The sequence below is a fragment of the Mastomys coucha genome, unplaced genomic scaffold (genome assembly GCF_008632895.1).
Source record: "Mastomys coucha isolate ucsf_1 unplaced genomic scaffold, UCSF_Mcou_1 pScaffold1, whole genome shotgun sequence".
Lineage (NCBI taxonomy): Eukaryota > Metazoa > Chordata > Mammalia > Rodentia > Muridae > Mastomys > Mastomys coucha.
The window spans coordinates 63,549,930-63,567,741 of NW_022196891.1; the positions used below are offsets into that span (position 1 = coordinate 63,549,930).

The 17,812-nt window shown below is 48.1% G+C and overlaps 1 protein-coding gene across 2 annotated transcripts in view; it reads left to right on the forward strand.

The window, feature by feature from the left end:
- The window catches only part of Gpa33 (glycoprotein A33), a 35,638-nt gene that overhangs the window by 15,260 nt on the left and 2,566 nt on the right, over nucleotides 1-17,812 (forward strand). The window contains exons 2-5 of one of the 2 annotated variants that reach the window (XM_031342326.1): nucleotides 2,160-2,314; nucleotides 8,489-8,705; nucleotides 13,337-13,492; nucleotides 17,017-17,136. In XM_031342326.1, coding sequence (XP_031198186.1) covers nucleotides 2,160-2,314; nucleotides 8,489-8,705; nucleotides 13,337-13,492; nucleotides 17,017-17,136 — 648 coding nt within the window. The remainder of the gene's footprint in view (nucleotides 1-2,159; nucleotides 2,315-8,488; nucleotides 8,706-13,336; nucleotides 13,493-17,016; nucleotides 17,137-17,812) is intronic. The other variant, XM_031342334.1, reaches the window with a different exon arrangement.

The following is a 17,812-nucleotide window of genomic DNA, read 5'->3' on the forward strand; positions in this document are numbered from 1 at the left end:
GGCTACCTTCAGCAGGATGCTTTCATTCCTTATGGCACAACCTTATCACAGGAACCCTCAGAGCAACCTTTGTTCATACTGCTACCCCCAAGCCAACCCATCTGTACCTTTAGCCACATCTTGTCACAGCAGATGAGTGTCTCGGGGTCCTTTCTAAGGCTTTCTCCTCCCACCACCCTGCTCATGATGTTCTCTTCTGACTCATTCTTTCCAATAAACAGCCTCAAAGTATTTTTAAATCATCAAATATACCATCAAGTCCCCGAAAGACACAAACCTGTCTTGGTCCTAATGCTTATTTTAGCTATAACGCACTTATATCCTTTCCAGAAAGGTTGTCTACTTGTTCCTTATTCTTGTTCCCTTTGCTCTTGAACATCTTCCATTTAAGCTCCATTCTCATCTCTCCAAACTCATATCACGGTCATCTTCAGGTTGCCACATCCAGCTGTCAGTCTCTGGGTCCTGAACCCCTGTATAGACAGATCATTGACTTTTGAGCAGTTGACCCCTGTCTTAGTCATTGTATTGCTGTGAAGAGACACCATGACCAAGGCAAATCCTATGAAACAAAGCATTCAACTGGGGGCTGGCTTATAGTTTCAGAGGCTTAGTCTGTTATCATCATGGCTGGGAGCATGGTGTCATGGCGTCATGAGGGTAGGCACTAGAGCAAGGGTTAGGGAGGGAAAGAGAGAGAGAACCTGGGCCTAGCATGGGCTTCTTGAAATCTTAAAGCCCATCCCCAGTGGCGCACTTCCTCCAACAAGGCCACACCTCCCAACTTTTCTAATCCTATCAGAGAGTTCCACTCCCTGGTGGCTAAATATTCAAATGTATGAGCCTCTGGGGCCATTCTTATCCAAACCATCATAATTTCTTTCAGGAGACACCTTAGACTCTCTTAGCTCGTGTGTGTGTGTGTGTGTGTGTGTGTGTGTGTGTGTGTGTGTGTGTGTCTGTCTGTCTGTCTGTCTGTCTGCTGAGCTTGCTCACCCAGTATTAGCCAGAACCCCAGAATGGCATCTGGAAAGGATGAGGCAAAGCACATTCTGTCATATAAGTTAGCCTGGGAGCCAGTCCTCACACCGTAATTACAGACTACCCATATTCACATCGGTGCCAACACTAAGGATGGAGAATGTGTGTGAGGGAATGGTGGAACTGTTTTTTTTTTCTTACAAAACTCTTTTTTTGATAATTACCTCTGATAAATAAAATGCTCCCCAGGAATACTCTCTTTTACCTTGCTTTAATCTTGCTCATAAGGTTCTTTATGATATGCAAGTGTGTTGCGGTAAATTTTTAACCCAGTTTACCCAATCAATGAATTCACAACTCAATTAATTGGTATACAAGCTACTTGCCTAGACTGGGCAGATCTACCACTATACTACTTTATTTCCATCTATTAGATCCCAATATGACTTGCAATTTCTCCAAGCCACGTGCTTCAGCTCCATCTTCCTTCCACCTTGTCCTCCTCCATTGTCCTATCCAGTCTCCTCCCCACCCCGACACCCCCCCTCCCCTGTCTACTCTCTCCCCTTTTCCCACAAACTGTTCAGCTCTACCTTCCCTCCTGCTGCCCAATCATCAGCCTTAGCCTTTATTTGAAAAGTTAAGGTGTGGAGAAGGTTCACCAGGCACCTGTATGCGTGATTTGCGATTTGCTCCTCGTCTCCTGTGTTTTCCGGGAAAGGAGAATTAGCATCAAAATACAAGACCAGGGCTATCGCCACGCAAGTGTCCCATTGTCTTTTGTTAAGTAAGTAAATACATAAGTCAAGGTTACAATAGAAAGGCGTTTACCAAGAGCTTTCTGTGCTGGGCTTGAAGTAAAACTTCATCTCCCCAGTAACTGAGGGGAACGCTGGGGCTTAGAGCAATCCACGGCGGACTTCTGAGCTTGAAAGCCAGGTAGCCATCAAAGGCAGGTAACTTCTTCAGGACACTTTAGAGTAAAGAAGACGGCGGACCAAGGCACTTGACTTCCTCCCTGCCTGGTCTTGAAGACTGCTGCTAGCATGCCCTGACAAGGTTGCTGCTGTGTTAGCTTTCCTTTCGTATAGCCACAGAACTCCTCTGAGCATTTTTGCTGCGTTCGTGCATGCATGGGTGGGTGCACGCGCGCCATTTATTTTTCTCTTTCTTTCCAGTCTGGGTGGCCGCTGATGCTCTTACCGTGGAAACTACACAGGATGTTCTTCGGGCTGCTCGAGGAAGGAGTGTCACCCTCCCGTGCACCTACAGCACCTCTGTTTCAGACCGAGAGGGATTCATTCAGTGGGATAAGCTTCTCAGAAGTCAAACGGTAGGACTCCAGGGTGGATGAAACATCATGGGTCATGATTGTCACCTGACTGTGATCTCTTGACAGGCGCGCACCTTAAAAGCTTCTCTGTATCACTTCCTCTTTCCTCTTCCCCCGGTTCAAACCCAGGGCTTTGTGATCTGACCCTGTGTTCTATCACTGAGCTGTGGACTCCGTATCTTATTTAAAAAAAAACATTTTATGAAAATTATATATATATAAAATTATATATATATGTATATATATATTTGATTTGTTTCCTATAGTTTGCTGCCACAAAACTACAAACATTATCATATATGATGCATGCATATAATATCTGATAGAGTATTAAAAGTGGAACCTACTTGCCTAACATTCACAAGGTCCTGAAACAAACAAATAAATGAACGAATGGAACTTCTGTGTTAATTTCATTAGATGTCTTACCAGTCTTCATTTTCACCCACAATGGTGCCCACCATTTTCTCAGCGTATGCTCAAACTGTCTGATAACCAGTGCTTTGATAAGTGAAAAATGTATCTCATTTGGGATCAAAAGCACTCCTGTGTAACTATAAGACACGGAGCACCTGACCATACATTTAAGTCAGGTCTTCTTTTAAAATGCTAACACACACTATGGAGGTGGTGGAGGGCACCTGAATACTGGGGGGGCAGGGGGGGGCGGGGGGAGGAGTGGAAGGAGCAGGGACGGGGGAAAGCCAGAAAGAGCTCCAGTTTGATTCCAGCCCCCACACTCCCAAAAATTCTTTTTAAAATAAAATTGATTTATTCTATAAATAAAGCTATCACATGGCTAGTTTCCAAACTCTATACATCTCAGTGAACTTGTAGATGGTTAAGATGGTCATTCAGGGGCTGGAGAGATGGCTCAGTGGTTAAGAGCACTGACTGCTTTTTCCAGAGGTCCTGAGTTCAATTCCCAGCAACCACATGGTGGCTCACAACCATCTGTAATGGGATCTGACGCCTTCTTCTGGTGTGTCTGAAGGCAGCTACAGTGTACTCATAATAAATAAATAAATCTTAAAGAAAAAAAAAAAGGTCACACAGAAGCCATGAACTTGGCTTAAGGTCTTACACTTTAATTATCAATTATATTTGTATTTTTAAAAATTATCTTAGGATTCTATTGCTCTGATAAAACACCATTACTAAAAAGAAACTTAGAGAGGGAAGGTTTACCTGGCTTACACTTCTGCACTGCAGGCCATTGTCAAAGGAAGTCAGGGCAGTGACTTAAGGTAAGAACCTGGGTGCAGGACCCGAAGCGGAGGCTGTGGAGAGCGACTGGCTGCTCCTTTCTTCTGGCTTGCTCAGCCTACTTTCTAACAGCACCCAGGACCACCAGCCCAGGGATGAGATCACACACAGGGAGGGGCCTTCCTGCATCGATCATCAGTCAAGAAAACGTACTACAGAGTTGCCTGAAGGCACATCTTAGGATGGAGGCATTTTCTCAGTTGAGAGCCCCTCTTCCCAATGACTCTAGCTTGTGTCAAGTCGACATAAAACTGAGCAGCACATTTATCCACTACAGATAAAAAAAAATATATGATAGAGTTGAAACTAGGGAAAAAAAATAGCTTTCTATCCTCTGGGTACTTTGACTCGCCCTTGGTCTCCTTTCTCTAGTACAACCTTTAGGGAAAGAAACTTTTAATAACATATCTGCCAGAGATAATCATCAGGTCCCCCAGTCAGGCAGAGAGAAAGGGGCTTTAGCCTTTTCTCTGACAGAGAATCGTAGGACACCTGCCTTCTGGGTGACAGGGCTGACAAAGGACTCAGTCTCATCTTTATGAACCGAGGGCCTTGATGGGCCATACACGCCTCTCCTGTCTGCTCCCAGAAGGAAACCCCCAAAACTCCCTGCTGCTGTCTTGAGCTTCAGCCTGCAGGAACTGAAGGGCCCTGCAACTCCCTCCAGATGCCTCCAGCAAGCCAGGAGTAGCCTCCACAGCTGACTTCTCAGAGTGCACACACACACAGATTCTAGAGTTATTTATTGACTGCTGGGTACTCCACTTCCAAAAGGATCTGAGGCAGCAGCAGCCTTGAGACCAAAAACAAATGCAGAGAAAGGCATTATTTTCTGAGAGTCTTAGGAAGTGGTGTTGTCAGGAAGAGATCCAGGATCAATCTTAGGATATCTTTGATAAGAGGATTATGAGGGCCGGGCGGTGGTGGCGGCGCATGCTTTTAATCCCAGCACTTGGGAGGCAGTTGGGAGGCAGAGGCAGGCGGATTTCTGAGTTTGAGGCCAGCCTGGGCTACAGAGTGAGTTCCAGGACAGCCAGGGCTACACAGAGAAACCTTGTCTCGAAAAACAAAAACAAAAAACAAAACAAAACAAAACAAAAAAACAAAACAAGAGGATTATGAGGTGGGAAACCGAGGCAGAGCCAGTCAGGAAAGAACTGGGCATCTATGAACTGTTTCTAGGCCTAGGCACCACCTCACCCTCTGCCTTGGCTCCCTGAATCAGCCAGGCATTCTCAATGGGTTGTCCACCCTATCGGTGGGGTTGGACAGCTTGTGTCTTGCACAAGGGTGTCCAGCTGAAGGCACCTGGGCTCCAATAGCTACACCATGTGCCCTAACTTAGGCCGTATCTGTTGGAAAACTGGAATGCCTTGTTCTAACCGGAAAGGTGTTGCAGTAATTTCTTACCCCAATAAGCCCATATAAAAAAATGCAACCCGTTATTATATTTATAAGCTATATGCCTAGCTTGGGCAGATCTATCACTACACTAATTTATTCTCCAGCTATGAGACCCCTCGATACTTGTGGCTTCTCCAGACCATGTGGTTCTGCTCCATCTTCCTTCCACCTCCTCTTCCTCCCTTGCTCCCCTCTCTCCTTCCCTTCTGAGACCACCCACCCATCCCACCTTTTCTTTCCGTTGCCCAGTCGTCAACTCTAGCCTCTATTTGACCAGTTAGAATGGGGAGATTCAGTGAGATCACCTCACCAGGGGCAACCCTTCTTGAGGAAGCAGAATTAACGTCAAAATAGAAACAGCCCCGGGCAACCCACACCAGACAGGCCCTAGCGCTCAGGACTCAGACCTGGGACTGGCTCTCCAACTTCTCTTCTCTGCCTGTCTCACCCATTTTCTCTCCTAACACTCTTGAAATCACCAGCATTTCCCTCTAGCAACTACTTTTCTTTCTCGGAGCCCTTCTTGGCTTTTGGGGACACTGGCTTGGTTTTCTCCCTTGTCTCTCTGACCTTCACTGGATCCTTTGAATAACTTGGGTACTTGGCACTCGCTTCGAGCCATGTCTAGTCCACGTCTCTGTGAACACCTGTGTGCCGTTGACTTTCAAACATTCATCCCCAGATATATTACCAGCTGAAACTCTCTTCTTAGTTCTGTCCTCAAAAGAAAGAATTCAACCAAGAGATTTGTACAGTTAAAACAGAAGTTTATTTACCCAGGCAAAATGTGAACCCCAAGGAGAGACTGGAGTGGGCTGACCTGAATGTCAAGGGAGTAGCCACCCACTTGGTTCTGTATAGCAGTTTTTATGAACATTTATGAGGTGGGCCCTCATTGTCATTGTCATTGGGACAATGTGGCCCCTTTTCCCTCTTAAAACCATGGTGGGCTAAATTTTGCTTTTAGGATATTTCTTCTTATGATCCTTTTTGAAAAGCCCACAAAGTGGGGGAGGGGTCAAGGCCACCATGCAAATAACATGCTAATGAAGCTGGGGGCTTTGGAGGAGACACTCCTTTTATAGGTGTGCATGGATGGCCATGAGAAAGCGCCCTGGTGCCTTAATCTCTGATACAGTAGGAAGAGCTAACTGCATCTATCTCCCAGTATGTTTAACCACAAAGGGCAGTTTAACTGCGGGAGGCACGGCTACCATGAGATGGACTGATTTCCTTGTTTCCTCTTGCCTAACTCCTTGCCTGTCTAGTTCCAGCGAGATTCAGCTGTCCCATCTGGCCATGCTGAATTCCTCCACCTGGGTGTCCCAGGGACTCTTCAGGCATCCCACAGGTAAAGAGAACACAAACTTTTTATTTAAAGCCCTCTGCTCATGTGTTAACTCTGTTGGGAAGGATGCCATCAAACATCCATGCCTAAGCCCTAAATCTGGACTGCTCTCTAACTCTGCATCTTGGTCCCACCCCCAATTTCATGTATCCCCCATCTTCTTGCTCCTCCAACTCATTTTTGTCTCTGTGTGTTGCCACAACCCGATTTGACAACAATCATGGTTTTTCACTTTTTTTTTTTAAATTAAAGATTTCATTCATTTATTTATCAGGGTGAGTATGTAGAAGTCAGATGGAGGCTTTGTGGGACTCGGTTCCCTCTTTCCTGGGACTTGAACTCAGATTGTCAGGTTTGGTGGCAAGTGGCTTTACCTACTGAGCCATCTCTCCAGCCCTTCCTGGTTACCTCTTAACTTGTCCCTTTTCATGTGTGCTCTGGAAAAAGAGCTACCTGCCCCTCCCCAAAATACAGACTTCTGGAGCCAGGGATGCTGCTGGGCAGTAGAGCTCTTGCCTTGCGTGAGAAGGACCAAGGTTCACTCCACATGCACACCCGAAACCAAACCAAACCAAGCATCAACAAAAAGCTAATGCACGTTATTGCTTTGAAGATGAACTGTGAACTACTCAGTGTTACAGAGCGTCTCAGATGTGACTCAGTAGAATCTGCAGCGTTCAGGCTCTGAGCCCCAGGATCATCTCAGCCCCGCTAGACAAATATGTCAATTGGGGGAGCATACTTAATCCACCTCGTGGTGTCTCTGTTTCCTCCCGTGTAAGACGGATGTGATCATAATGTCTAATGCATAGGAGTGTGTCGGTTAAATGAGATAATAGATATCCAGTACTTGGAACACTACGCAGCATAATACCATACATATCATAAGTAGCAGTTATGACACTTATTGCCCAGGCTCAGCTCTTGCTAGTCTGTCACTCACTCACATTGAGCCCCTTAGGGTTGATGGGTTGACACTGTTGCTTTCTGCTTTTTTTTTTTTTCCTTTGCTTCCAGTGACTAACACATTATACACACACCCTCCAGCCTTCTAGGTATTTACCTGGTTAATTCACAGCTGCTTTTCAAGATTCAAGATTCAAGGCAGCTATCACCCTCTGTAGGAATCCTCCCCCAGGTGGCCAGTCTATGTTATAATCATGAGATACCCTCCTTGGTGGGTTTTCAAACTCAGTTTTGAGAGAAGAACTCATGGGTTGTATGCCGAGGACATGGTGGACTGTCAACGGTGGCTAGTCATGGTAGACACCATGCCAGGCCGACCCCAACTGCTCCGCGGCGTGCATTATCACCTTTAGCTCTCACCACAATCCTAGGGGGGGCTGTGTTATCATCATCGTCTCTGTTTTGTCGTCGAGAAAAGACAGTCCCAGAGTAGCCAAGGATGTTGCTCAAGGACATTCAGCTAAGAGCAGGGTGAGGGTTTGACTGGGGCAGCCTGGTCTAAGCCACTGATGTGCTGTTTCAGCAATATGAACGAATACAGAAACAAATCTCAAGGGTAATAGTCAAAATCAAGTGAGCTTGGAACTCAGGGGTTACCTAGCATGGTACCTGGCTTACGGTGGTGCTCTGTAGGCATTGGATGAAGGAAGGAATGGATGAAAAAAAAAAAAAACCCACAGGCTGAGAAGGAACCAAGGAGAGAGAGGGTGGTCACAAGTGTGAGTGTTGAGATCCGAGCCGGCCTCTTTTACACACTGGTATCCCTGGGTGTGTGCTTCCGTGCAGTTTTGTGGTTTTCCTCTGAGTCCCAGTGTCATGCATCCCAGATTGACTTAGAACTTGCTACATTAGCCAAAGACGATGTTGGACTTTTCCCTCCCTTCGCCTCTGGGATGCTGGGATGATCGGCACGCACTGCCACACCAAGTTTGCACGGCACTGGGGAATCAAATCCAGACCTTTGTGTGTGGTAGGCAAGTACTACCAACTTAACTTTCAACCCCAGCCCCTAGAACTTTCATTTAAAAGCAAATCTTTAAAGTCTAGATTTACCTAGCTAGGTAATAAGAGGAATCTACCGGCAGGTACTGCTCTTCTGTTGGACATGCTGTTGGTTGGCTGTCGGGGAGGAAGATTGAGTCAGAGCAGGTCCACACCAGAGCCTGGCAGACGTTTCCTCTTTCTCTCAGGAAAGAGTGGTCACCTGGAATTTTATGGTGAAGAAATACATCTATGGGGACCGTTACGAGAACCGCGTGAGGGTATCTAACGATGCAGAGCTGTCAAACGCCTCTATCACCATCGACCAGCTGACCATGGATGACAATGGCACCTACGAGTGCTCCGTGTCACTGATGTCAGACCAGGATGTCACCTCCAGGTCTCGAGTCCGCCTCTTGGTCCTCGGTGAGTGTCTCTTGTCTTTTCCTGTCAGAGGAGGGTGGGCAGAGGAGTTCTGTCGGTAAGCAGAGCCATAGTTCCGTCTCTCCCTCTGGAGCCAAGTGCTCTCCGGGTTCTCAGTGAATAGCAGGCTGTTTCTGAGGATAGACTTTGGAGTAGCTTTGGAGTCATCCCTTGCTCCCGTTGCTGGTCTCCCTCCACACCAACTCTTCTTTCCTCCCTCCAAACTCATTACTGAAGAGAAGGGAAGGGGATTCCCCAAGCAATGCACGGGTTCTCATCTTGCCTTAATCAGTGTGTGGGACTCACAAGGCTGATTGTGACTCCCATAGGTGGCTTGTCTTTCTCTGCTCTGGACTCAGCTCCACACCACAGTCTCCGCCCCGCCTCTAAGAAAGGCACGGCCGCCAACCAATGGAAGTATGTCCCAGGATAGCATCCTTTTCACAGGAGAATTTGTTGGGAATTTATAGTTTTGGAGGGATGAGGAAACTTATATGCGTTAGTTTCTGAGTAGACGAGGCCCGTAGGAAGGGCCTCAAAACCAGTTATTTGGGGACACTTTAATGAGCACCTGGTCTATGTGCAGTGTAAGCAATGGCTTCACTCCTGGGAGGCAGCAACTTTGTGCATCAAAACAGTGGATCCTTTCTCCTCTTTTTCCTTTACACTACTTGGAAGAATTTCTTTTAAATTGTATATGGTAGTTGTTGGACTCATAGAAAGCATTATAGTGTGTCAGACTACACTGCGGTATCAACTGATGCTGCATAAAGAATAGGTAAGACCTCTTCCCACCCCGCCACCCTGTGGCAGCCAGTGGTAATGCATGCAGGCGTCTTAGACTTCGCCCCATGTTTTCCCAATGCTTTCCTCTTTCCTGTGAAGATGTGGGATATTTTAAAGCACTTAGCAAGTTGCTTCTTGTCGACACTCCTTGAACACCCTCAGGTTTCAACGTTTTTTGTTAGTTCTTGTTTAAACAAACAATACTACAATATAACCCTTTACATCACTTTGTGTATGTATAAAAATCATACATACATTATATGTACATATAAGGAATATATATATATATATATATATATATATATATATATATATATATACAGACTTATGTAAATTTTGGGTTCTTTAAATATCTGGCCTGGCCTTTTTGGTAGAGGATTTTAAGCAAATGTCATGAATCAGTATATATCTGAAACCTGATTCTGCTAGTCCTCCAACCAAACTCCTGTTCCTACATCAAGGACCACCTACTTTTAAAGATTAACCTGAAAAGTGAAGGATTCATGTTTAATCTGAGAATATGAAATTCGTTGAAACTAGTCTTTTGCTTAAAAAAAAGCATTTTATCCTACATGTTAATAAACCCGCCAATATTCTTTGTGAAGTTTTCTTTCTATAACTGGTTATGATTTTTTAAAGGAGAAAGTCTTTAATTATACGGGGCGGACCATTCTGGGGAGGCTAGCAGGAAGCCCCTCACCCCGACCTTAGCCCCTGGGAGCTAGCCTTGTCTAGCTCACCTCCAGGAAGCCGCGACTCAGCAGCCTGTGCGGCAGGTGGGGAATCCTTGCTCTGGCCTCTGGCGCCCCCTGACGTCTCCAACGGGAACAGTGGCATCCGAGAGGCTTTGAAGCCTAACCCATCTCCTCTGACCCTCCATGGCCTCTCTCTTAGTAATTATTCAGGTTACAGTCAGTTTGTAAAACAGAGCACGTGAGAACAAGACCCTCTCCCTTGTGAGTACTCGCTCTCTCGCCAGTACTCTTGGCTCCCGCGCACTAGATCTAATTCGAGGTCCCAGCTGTTTGTGACTGGGGCGCTAAAGATGTGGAGAGAGAGGGCAGGGGTGTGCCTGGCACGGGGACCACAGGAAGTTTAGAGCCTGTGATCAAGGGCCAGGAGCAAAAGATCTCGACACAGTCCCCCTGAAAGCAGATCTCCCTTGTTGGCCATCAATCACCCCCGCGGGCTGTTTGTGGAGTGCCTGCTCAGGCCACACCCAAGGAGTGGATTAGACGCGAGTTTTCAGTCATGCATATTTGCCTTTTATGCTTCAGTGGTTAGTCTCTGGCACTTTCCTTCCCACATCTGTCTGTACGCAACAGCCCCTACCCGTCCAAACAAATACACAAACAAACAAAAACTAGCTCAGGGGGTCCCTCTGCTACTCCACTACTTTGTCTGATAGGCGTGTGGGAGTTTGCCACTGCGCCTCCTGCTAAAGGCACAGCCTGAGGGTGAGGTTGGCTAGGTAAGGACCCTGCAAGGTTCTGCTGTGGGGCCCAGGAGGAGAGAGAACAGCCACAGGGAAACCCAGAAGGTAGGTTTGTTTTCCCTGCACTGCCAGAGTCGCAGGTCTGCTAACCCCAGGGCTAGCGGGATGCAAAGGAGGCTGCTAAGTGCCGACCTCTGTCAGGTGTTCTGCTCACCTGCTCCTGCAGGCTGATCTTTGATCCTCAGAAGCTTGGGTTTGATTCGGGAGTGCCTCTGATGTGTCCGGTGGCTCCCACAGTACCTGGCTGTCCCGGCTGGATCAGCAGATATGAGGCACTCTCCTAATCACAGCCTGCCTGTGTCCAAGAAGAAATTATGCAGCTGTTGGACTGGAAGACAGGAGTCAGGGACATTTCCTCCAGAAACTTCCAGGTGGGCTAAGACTGGCATTAACCCTTAAGATGGGTGGCCATGTGCCTGAACCGGGGAAGCAAGCCATGACATATGGCATATGACAAAGGTAGAAGGATCCAAGGACATCAGTGATAACATCCTCCACTCCCTTCCTCGCCCCTAACGATGTTTCCTGGAGTCTCACGGATACTTTCTGCTTCCTTGCCTCTGAGCCTTTGCACATGCTGTTCCCCCTGTTTGGCACACTCGTCTCTGCTCTAATTCCTGTCCCTTCACCATGGTGACCTCCAGGTCACACAGACCATATTGTGTGTTGGGTCATCATTCTCTGCTCCAGCAGTCCTGCCCCTTGCTCTGCCATTGTTTCGTTGTCTTTTGTCCCCTACTTACTCAGTCTTACTCAGAGTGCCACCATTGTTAGGCAGAACCTGGGTACCTAATAACGTCTACAGAACCACCCACTCCACCCAACGTGACATTAAGGGAAAGTTACAGGAGTAACTTGGAGTCTGAAGAAGTCAGTGAGGATGGTTTGCAATGGCTGCTGGGGCTTATAAACCCCTTTCTTTGGCGTTTCTTGGTCACCTCTGCCCATTCCCATGTCTTCAGTCACATTCTTCACCCAGCGGGAAGGTCTGCACTGCCTGGAGTCCCTCCTGCTGTCTAGCTACTAGTGCTGATTGCATTTTATTAGCAAAGTAGGGGTGGGGGGAGGGCAATGGTAGATCCACAGAGAACAGTCCCAAGATGCTGAAGGGCTACAGAGATCATCTAACCTAGGGTAAAGAAACCCTGGACCAGCGCCAGCCCACAGCCAGCCCTGCCCTTAGGGTTCTAAGGCATTATTAAAACCAGAAGGGAGGGAGGAGCTGTCCAAGGGGAGTGACTGGAGTGGGGGTGGGGTAGAAAACACGATCAAAATACATTGCATACATATATGAAGATTTCGAAGGAAAAAATCTATTCTACACACCTCCAAGAGAAAAAAAAACAGCATTGGAAATAATACTGTGTCTACAAAGCCCATATGGCCCCCTCCAGGGGCTGGCTGTCCCCCGACTTTACAGATCAGGAACGTGGTGATCCTGGCTGAGTTAGGAGCAGAGAGACCTCACCTGGGACAGTAGAGCCAGCTCTGGGTCTGGAGTCAAGAAGCCTGGGTTCTGGTCCCACATCTGCCAAAACCCAAGAACAAGCGTCCCTTCTGTGTGCTCCGGTGGCCCCCATCTGTGTAACAGCTATGTTGATCATGTTTAGACTCCCAAGAGTCCAGAAAGCACAGGAAGCCACTACCAACCAGCCTACGGGGGGAACTTTTTCCCAGGAGAGATGCAAACAAACTCTACAGGACACCAAAGACAAACCAAAATGTTTCTACCAAAGCTCAGCTTGGAGAACTCAGTTACTGTGTTTATATGCATAGCTCGGGCGAGCCCAAACAAGCCACAGTGCTTGAATCTCACCTCAGTGTGGACAATTCTCCATGGCTGTATAGATGGACAACTCCCACTTCAAATGCATCCCACAGTCCATGTACTCTAGCATCTTCTGACACAAGACCATGAACAGTTAGGACAGGGTTACTTACAAATGGCCATTGGTGTATGACAGAGTGGCTGGAATCTCAGGTGAGATTGTTCAATACGGTCCCCAGCCCCTCCTTCTAGGAGGGCATGCCAGCAGCCAATGAGACCAGCCTTGAACATCTCTGATAAGTCCTCACAGCTTTTCTGACGAAGTTGTTGCTGTTAGGGTGGGAGGAGCGTTCTGTGTAGCTCAGCCTGTGGTGCAGCCCCTTCGAGAGGGTGCTGTGACAGTAGGTATTTCGGGGATGAATTAGCTTTATAATATTAAACCTCACCACTAAACTGTGAGTTTTTCTGCAAGCATTCCTGTGTGTGTGTGTGTGTGTGTGTAGACATAGGTTGATAGATATCAGGATGGGCACTAGTTGTCTCCAGGCGACTCAGGTCTCTCTTTTCGGTCTCTTTCTTTCACAGTACCACCCTCCAAGCCAGACTGCGGCATCGAAGGGGAGACAGTGATCGGCAACAACATCCAGCTGACATGCCACTCTGCAGAGGGGTCTCCGACCCCACAATACAGCTGGAAGAGTTACAATGCCCAGAACCAGCAGAGACCGCTCGCTCAGCCAGGTAAGGGGGCCCGCAGGGAAGGCCGAATGTCCCACATAACAGGGGCACCTGACTGCCTAGGGCACCAGAGGAGACAGAGGCTGACCAACCAAAGTCCTGTTAACCCAGCCCTGCCCCTGAGCTACCTCGGACCATCCCTCAGAGCACCGAACCCGTGCACCTCACAACTGTGAAAGACAGCAGTGGCTCCTGAGAAGCTCAGCGCAGGCTATGGTGGAGGTCACGTGGTTTCTGCTCTTCCCACCCCCCATTCTCTCAAGGAAGTGAGCCCTGCTAAGCATTCTGTGCAGGAACACCGGGGCTTGTTCTTTTATGTGTTATTGTGACCTAAAGCCCCGTTTTGAAGTGGGGAATTTCCTAACCCCGTTTCTCATCCACACCAGTCCATCTCAGACACCAGTCCATCCACAAACACGACATGGGCTGTTAGGGTCCCCATCCTCAAGCAGGCTACGGCGGATTTATCTGTGGTTGCCAAGAGACCCATTTTGTACTGGTCACCCAATATTTGACCTTTTGATCAGGAAATAAACTAGATACAGGAGAAGGTTAGGGGAGAAAGAAGAGGAGAGAGGGGCAGAGCACCTCCATGGGACCATGATACACTCTGCTGCCATTATGGCCGCTGGAGTGGAGATCGCGTGGGCACTCAGCACGCACACCAGCTGCCGTGGCTGCACCAGTGAACCGAGAGGTGCCCATCAGTTTTAGCCTTAAGGTTATTCAGTTCTGCATGTGTGGAAATGGGACAAGGAGGTGAGAGCATTCTGTGGGTGAGGCTGATATGTGCCAGGGAGGAACATCAGGAGCCCCAGGAAGACCCGTGAAACGTCCAGTGTCCTAGGGAAGCCCCGTGGATGAACACTCCACGCACCCCCCATCAAAGGTGAGTGGATTAGCATGCTGCCTCTCAGTCATCTGGAGGTCAAACAATAACTTCTTAAAACCCCCCAAAATTAGTAGAATTCACTCGACTTAAGGTAAAAGGGACGATGTACTAGATAGTAACAGATGCGATGTGGATTGCCACCAACGTCCAGTCTTGCTGGTATCTTTCTGGCTTGCCAATTTTTTTTTTAATTTATGTATTTATATTATGTATGTGTGCACACTGTTCTCTTCAGACCCATCAGAAGAGAGCATCGGATCCCATTACAGATGGTTGTGAGCCACCATGTGGTTGCTGGGAGTTGAACTCACTAGGGACCTCTGGGAGGGCAGTCTGAGCTCTTAACCGCAGAGCCATCTCTCCAGCCCAACTTGCCAATTTTAAACACGTTTCTAAAGTTGCATTTGTGTGGTGTGCATAGATGCAGGAGAACAACCCAGAGAGAGGCCAGAGGACAACTTGTGGGAGCCCCTTCTTTTCCACCACGTGAGTCCCAGGGCTTGAACTCAGGTTATCAGGCTTGGTACCAAGTCACCAAGGGCCTTTACTCACACAGTCATCTCACCAGCTCCCGGACTGCCAGTGATTGAGTGTCTGGGATTTTGGTTGAAATCACCTGGCAGCTGTGCTTAAACTCTCCGGATGTTGTGATGGGGTAGCAGTGCTATTCTCAACCTCTCACTCCCAGAGTTCCCTGCCGAGCCCCATGGGGGGTGGCTGCTTTAACTTTGTAGCTGTAAGTCACTTACAAACTCCCTGGTCCTTCAAAAAACCAAACAAAGGCCGAGGTGGTGCTAATGTTGCCTTCCTGAAGTAAAAAGTGGTTTCTCATAGGACAGCTCTGAAAATGCTGCTGAGCTCAGCAAGTGGAAGGAACAGGAATCCTTCAGGGGTCTTCCCCTGCCCCAGAGCCTGGGATGAGATGTGGCACCCAGAGCATCTTGACTGGCGTTGATGGGGGGTGGGGTGGGGCAGAAAGAGCAGATCCTGTCCACTCAATACTAATATCTTGGAGTTATCAGGGCTTCTTAGCCCTTCAGCGGGACAGGTGACGGCCATACGCATTCCCTTTTCTTACCACAAGATGGCGCCACAACAACGGGAAACCGGGTTTCAGACAGCGGTGGGCTCTCATTTCCAGAAGAGGCAGCCACTGCTGAAGAACTTGATGGAGGAAGAGTTTAAACGGACATGGCCCCTCAACTCACACAACATCCTCCCATTCCCTACACCACACACATCACATATGTACATTTCCTGTTACGTCTATAGGAAAAGTATCAACCCAGGACCCCCAAGGCCAAGATCCTAGCATAAAGGAGATTTATCTGCCGCAGAGGGTCAGAGGGCAGGGATAAGGGACCAAAACAAGCGATAGAGGATGAGGGAGGGTGGAAGGGAACAGGGCACAGTCTCTGGCTAGTGAGGAGACAGACATGGCCCATAGGCAAATGGCAGATTATAAGGGGAAAAGGGGAACCCCCGTGGTAGGACGCAGTGCTTAATTTTAACTGGGAGTATTAATTAGTTGAGCCAAAAGGGGCTTTTGATCGCTGGACTTCAATACTTTGAGAGCTGGACCTTGGGAATCAGCCTGAGGAGGAGGAAGTGGCCAAAGAGTGGAATCGATTGTGATGGCTAGCTATGGGAAACTGGGGGGAAGGGCAAGGCCTGCCAGAGTCATGCTGACCAGAGTCTGTGTGTGTGAGTGTATGTGTGTGTGAGTATGTGTGAGTGTGTGTGTGTGAGTGTGTGCATGTTTGTGTGTGTATGAGTATGTGTGTGTATGTGTGAGTGTGTGTGTGTATGAGTGTGTGTGTTTGAGTGTGTGTGAGTGTGTGAGTGTGAGCGTGAGTGTGTGTGAGAGTTGCGTGTGTGAGTGTGTGTTTGAGTGTGTGAGTGTGAGCGTGAGTGTGTGAGCGTGAGTGTGTGAGAGTTGCGTGTGTGAGTGTGTTTGAGTGTGTGAGTATGTGTGAATGTGAGTGTGTGTAAGTGTGTGTGTGTGAGTGAGTGTTTGTGTATGAGTGAGTGTGTGTATGTGAGTGTGTGTGTGTTTGTGTGTGTGAGTATGTGAGTGTGTGTGTTTGTGTGTGAGTGTGTGTTTGAGTGTGTGTTTGTGTTTGAGAGTATGTGTGAGTGTATGTGTGAGTATGTGAGTGTGTGAGTGTGAGTGTTTGTGTGTGTGAGTGTGTGTTTGAGCACGTGTGTGTGTGTGTGTGTGTGTGTGTAGTACTTATTGCCATCAGGCATTCTACTGGGCACTTATATTTATTATTAATATCTCATCTTAGACTCACAAGCACCGTGTCACACAGGTACCATCACTTCTAATTATAGATGAAGAAACAGATTTGATAGGACAAGTTACTTGCAAAATGCATCCAATAAGTAGGCAAAGCCAGAGTTTGCACCCAGGGTTTTGACTGCATTTGAGGCTCTTCCCTGTTGTCCTGCCTGCCATGTTGATCCCCCGGCATCCTTAGAGGTAATTTTCCCTCCATCACTGATGGACTGGCTTAGAAAGACTCAGGGGTAAGTGGGTGAGTGTGCAGCTCCCAGGGCCCAGGCCTTCGAGCCCTGGGCTGTGCATGCTTCACCACAATGTTGTCTTTTCACCATGCTGTTCTGCGTTCAGTCTCAGGCGAGCCCTTGTTTCTGAAGAACATCTCCACAGAGACAGCGGGTTACTACATCTGCACCTCCAGCAATGACGTGGGGACAGAGTCCTGCAACATCACTGTGGCACCCAGACCTCGTAAGAGCAGGGTGGGGAGGGAGGGAGGGCCACAAGGTTCAGAGATGGCAGTGAGGCCATTGAAGGTGAATGAGTGGCCACAGTGACCCCTGGCCCAGGCTTTTCTCACCCTGAGGCTAGCCCAGCTCCTCCAGTTCTTTGGAAATAGAGCCTGGGACAGACTTCTGGAGACCTCTTCAGCCATGTCTGCCTTGTAGTCACTCAGAGAGTGTGAGAGAAGTTTCTTGAACCAGTTGTCTTGGTTTAAACCTTATTCTCTTTTTGTAGGGAGAAGGGAGATGGTAGCTACCTCAAGCAGAAGCCAGAAGCAGGTGGAGCTAACGCTCAGGGTTTTGGGGAGCCCAGGGACCCCCCCCCCTATCATGCTCTGGTCCATCTCCCATTGTCTGCACTTCTAACCTAAAGAATGTCCTCAGATCTGTCTGATCACAGTACTCCAGGGCCATGAGTGTTATCATGTGTGTTATCAGAGGCTTCTAGCCATGGCTCCCTAGTCAGGCAGAAGAACTGGGGTTGCCCAGAGGCTGGGGAGGGACAAGCCTTCTGTGCCCTGTACCAGTACTATGGTTCCTCACCTCCAGCCTGACTTTCTATTTTGTACCCATGATTGACTCAGGGGGAGAGAGGTAGAGTTGGGGGGAGAGGTAGAATTGGGGGCAGGGGTAGAGTTGGGGGA